Below are 5,000 nucleotides of genomic sequence, written 5' to 3'. Positions count from 1 at the left end.
AATAAACAATGGATGTGTTGCAGTATTATTTAACTTAAAAGGAAACGTAACACTTGAGAGTAATTGTGTGCAAAATTCAGACCGTATTGGTTACAGTGGACGAGTTCATTACTATTGTATGTGCATGTGACCATGTGTGTGTGCAGGCACATGACTGAAAGTGCATGTATGTGTGTGTTTGTGCATGTGCAACTTTGTGCTACTGTGTCTACTTATCGACACATTTGCATGCGTGTGTCTTTTGTGTGAGATACAGTAAGCCCATTTGATTATTCCCCAGTGTTTACTGACAGATACTGGACAGGCCTCAGTGAGCAGCCCTGGCTTCATTATCCTGCACTGTTAAGGGTAGACACATATCACAGGACATGGACATGCACGATAACACACACATAGCAGCACCCCACGGAGATATGTAAGAGTGTGACGCCAGGGAGTATTATACATTAAAGCTTGACTTTTTTGCAGCATCACAATTTGTGTCTGAATCTGAAATGAATAAAACAAGATTCACACATTTGGTTTTTCTCACTCTTCAACACTGACTGACTGAAGTCACACAAGGTTCTCCCTCAATGTAAGTTTCCAGGAGATAGAGTTAGTATTGGATATATGAGCATCCAGTTTGTCACGTTAAGTTATGAGCAGCTCTGTTACCTCATAGGGAACAACTGTGAAAAGAGACAGTATATCTCACTGACAGCCACTGGAGGCATCTTACTCCAAAACTTTGCAGTCGACCTCCTACATATTACGTTCTAGGTATCCTTCTGCATCTGCTCTTTACATTGCGGGATGCCGCTACTGTGATGTCAGCACAAGCACATGGTCAGATTATGCTGCATGTGGTTATGTTTAGGAAACAGCACCATATAGCAACCAACACTGGGACATCAACAAACACACATGCTGGCACAGATGGTTAGGATAAGGGGAAGGAGGCACATGGTAAGATGTAGAAAAAAAAACATTGCATTTAGACAGGAAGCGAACACCAGAATCCTGTATGAAAATCTGGGGTTTGTTGGACTAATCCAACGCGCCTCCCTTCTGCCCTTTAGGCACTGTTGCGCTCCATACATTACCTTGTTAATGGCAGTGTTTCAACCTGCCACTGTCCTGCCACATTTAATGTGGAGGTGGTTCCGTCAGGACTACATTCTTAAGTGACACCAACCATGTGCGTATCATGCGGACATGACAGGTGGCTTTGGCTTTGGTATCTTATGCTAAAAGCACTATCATAGCGGGGGTGTTTGATGAGTTTGGAATGAGAACGGGCTGGACAGCTCCATCCATAAAATGGAAACACTGGTTTACTCACCCTGTCCTCTTCCTCTCTAAGGTCTGGCATGGTGCTGATACACAAGCTGATGACAGTCACCGCCACCATGATCACTGACAAGCAGGCAAAGATCTTCCCAGGTAAACCCGATTGTGGATTCTCCACCATATCTCTCAGCCAGTTCATTACTTTCCGGTACCTCGTCTCCTCCACCGGCACACGCTGCAAAGCGTTTCTCTGCCTGCGCTCCTCCTCACGCCGCTCAAGCTCATGCACCTCCTCCACACGTGTGTACATCTTCCTCTTACAACAGCGCTCCATATACGTCATCTCCACACCCCAGTAGGTCAGCTCATCGTGCAGGGAGAGGACGCACATCTCCCGGAGCAGGCGCAGCTTCCCTGCAGCCAGGAAGTTGAGGATGACCCTGAAGGCAGATGGTGAGCGGTCGAAGAAGAATTCCTTGCGAGCTTCGTCATAGTCGTCGCAGACGCTGGCGATTTCCTCAAGTGAGCGGCAGCCACAGAGGCGGCCAAGTCTTGTGAGGGGGAACTGCTCCAGGGTGCTCCAGGGGAAAGTGTAGCGGTTTCCCCCAACGTTGATCACTGCCAACAAGGCGTGGTCGACGGACACCAGGTCCTCTGGCCGACGGATGTACTGAGCCCTCTTGTAGTACACACCCTGAAGAGTGAACAATAAACAGCTTCAGTGAATGAAATATGTGTGCACAACAATTCTACAACTCAATCACTTATTTAATATAATTCTTTTAGTCATTTATTTTGTTTTTTATACCTTGATGGTCTCAGTCTCGGGGATCTCTGTGAAGATGCGGTCGAGACTGCTGTCGTCACTGACAGACAGATTGCTGAAGTCATGGTTGGCGTTGCTAATGATGGGCATGGCCGCATCTGGAAAGCACACTGCTCTGGACCAGGAAGCTCAGACCAGGTTACGATGGCAGGCAAAAATCTACAGATTTTCAGCCTCAGGACACAGCAGTCCTTTCTGTATCGCAGTCTGCAACAACTTACATTAAAACTTGCACATTGGAAAAGCTTTTCTGCCACAGCCCAGGTCTGTTGTAGATGAGCTGAGCATAAAAATGGCTGCAGCTTTCAGTCTTTTTGGCCTCAGAACCCCTCATAACAAGGAGTTCTTTCTCAGTTGAGTTATGGCTCTGGCTTCCAACTAACAGAGGCAAAACCCATTAAGGAGAGGAATAAGGAGTGTCAGAAAACCTGTTTTCACATTTGACTGTGAGTGAGCTTTGACATTTCCATCAGAGGTCCACAATTGGCGTATCAGAATTCGTCATCAGATCAGTGGGTAATCCCGGTCTAAAGCCAGAGTCTGGAAAAGGAAATCCCCAATAGAGAGAGTGGGTTCGGATTGATCAGTGACTGATAGTTGCAGAGGATGAGCCGGATGAGTCAAGCAGCCAAATGTGTAGCACTGAGGTGTCCTGGGAGTGGAAGGGGATCATCTGTGTCGTCACAGCAGGATTAGGGAGGGCCTAGAGATGAGGTGGCATCATGCAGGCACTGAGAGAGAAAGAGAAACGTCAGAATTTAACTAGGATGGACCAAGATTAAGGCAATGTAACGGAAAAAAAAATGGGCAAAGGTTAGAAAAGAAGAGACACCACATGAGACTGCAGTACTGTAGCTCCACCCTCTTCTTTCATCCTTTCAGTGAATTCTATAAATGGCCAGTAAGTGTGGTCAGCGCAGGACTCAACATCCAATATGGACTGCCTGGCTGCTTTACTTAATAGGGGTGTTATTCAAATTAAAGGAATAAGCAGAAAAGAACGTTCAGGTCTGTGGTGTTATTCACACTCAGAGTGAGTTATTGGCTGTTGGAGACAGCCAGCAATCCTAGCAGCAGACACTGAAACACAGGGTCCAAAATGTTTTTCTTGGCAATACAATCACCCTGAAACTTATTGGCACAGTGAGGTGTTACAGATGCCCAGAATGGTCTGCTGTGTATCACAGCCTTAAATATTTGTGGTTCATTTCAAACTGGGCCCTATTATCACATTATTTGTCATTTATTCAATGCAACTAACTTACAGTTTGTCTGTTTATTTGTTTTACTATTTGTTTGTTGTTTAATTACATGCTTTAAAAACAGCTGCCAGCAGACAGATAAGGAGCAAAAATGTCAATAAGGCTTTATCACTGCTGACATTTTGACTTTTTTGACGGTCATGGCAGGAATTAGCACAGACTGCACTCCAATTAGCAATCATTAATGCAATCAGTCACACTTTTGCATTTGCTGCAATACATCTCAGTGTTTCTCACAAAAAAATCTAATCTATAGGTGGTGGCAGCTGGCGGCAAGGGAAGAGGGTGGGGGTGTCAAGACACTCCATTCTTTCTGTTTTGTGTGCATGTGTGCCCCTTTTTTGATCATTCTGTGTCCCCTCTCTAAATTTGATTGTTTTTGTCGGTCTGTGAACACAGTGCATGTGGAACTCTTCATGACTTATTTTTCACTCTACATCAGTGGTGGACTTTTGAGTCATAGGGTGGATAATTGAACCATTGATCCAATCAGAGCTGACTGGATTAGCTTGGTGGTTTATAGGAGCAACTGCTGCAGAAGAGAATGAAAGCAAACCTTTAAACCTAGTGCAATGTATGGTTAAGTTTCACTGTCACTACGCCGGGTGTTTTGCTGCTCTGTCTGTGCCCAGAGTACGCCCTGTGCTCTGAGAGCGTGATGTGATGCATAACCAAACTGTATTTGCAGTATATTTCAACAGCATTCCTACTGAATGGTCCAGCTCCAAAAACATAAAATCAATTGATGGTGGCAGATATTTTAATCGTGGCAGGCTGCCACAGATAAATGAATGTGTAGGAAACTCTGCATCCGCATTATTAATAAGACATATATACTTCCACACTTACTTCACTATGTCTTATTGATAATTGTATAATTCAGATATTTTGGTGGTGTGTCTTTACATATGATATTTTATACAATTACAAGTGATATGTATTCCACCAGCCACACAACCTTTCAAAATAAAAGCCTCTCTGTAATGGCAGTTGGCGGAAGGATTTTGATAGCTTTGGTGGCAAATGATGAAAGAATAAGTCCCAGGTTGAAACAGCTGGAATTATCCTCACTCTTCCACTATGAATAAAGCTGACTTAAATTACATTTAAATGGCTGCCCTGCACTTTTCTCCTGCTGTTTTTTTTGTTGTTGTTGTTTTTACGTTTAAGGTATAATAGATTTTCTACATGTGCTACTGCAAATTAAGTGTAGAAAAGCATTTCCAGATTTATCTACCTATTTTCACATACAACATGCGAACATACAACACTCATCAGTCACTGTGACTAGCCCTGACTCACAGCCTTGAGGGTGAGCGCAGTAACCTGTAAGACTAATAAAGTCTAACAGGCCTGTTGGTTTGTTGGCAGCTCTCCATATTTTGCTCACTACAGCCTGTATAGAATAAGAATATTACTATCAGTGCTGAGATTATTGTGCTCAGTGTCTATCTTTAGCACATACAGTCTTATTGAATGTGTGATTGGATAGCACTGGACACTTTGAATCATTGGACTGCACCAACATGCCTCACTAATTCAGATCCAGGAGGATAGGCTCCTGTGCTGGAGGAACCAATAAATCACTTCTGTCACCATAGTGCTGTTTAATTTCCACTTCACATGGGGGGGAAGAACAT

At 43.9% G+C, this 5,000-nt stretch overlaps 1 protein-coding gene across 1 annotated transcript in view; it reads right to left on the bottom strand.

The window, feature by feature from the left end:
* Positions 1-2,352, bottom strand: part of LOC121938576 (potassium voltage-gated channel subfamily G member 4-like) — a gene marked incomplete at its 3' end in the record, with an annotated part of 3,578 nt that extends 1,226 nt beyond the window's left edge. The window contains exons 1-2 of the mRNA XM_042481800.1: positions 2,081-2,352; positions 1,325-1,966 (exon numbers count right to left, since the gene is read on the bottom strand). Of these exons, the coding sequence (XP_042337734.1) occupies positions 1,325-1,966; positions 2,081-2,188 (750 nt within the window). The remainder of the gene's footprint in view (positions 1-1,324; positions 1,967-2,080) is intronic.
* Between the last annotated feature and the right edge of the window lie 2,648 nt (positions 2,353-5,000).

Source organism: Plectropomus leopardus, unplaced genomic scaffold (genome assembly GCF_008729295.1).
Source record: "Plectropomus leopardus isolate mb unplaced genomic scaffold, YSFRI_Pleo_2.0 unplaced_scaffold3010, whole genome shotgun sequence".
In the NCBI taxonomy this organism is placed as follows: Eukaryota; Metazoa; Chordata; class Actinopteri; order Perciformes; family Serranidae; genus Plectropomus; species Plectropomus leopardus.
This window is presented reverse-complemented; position numbering and strand designations above follow the sequence as displayed.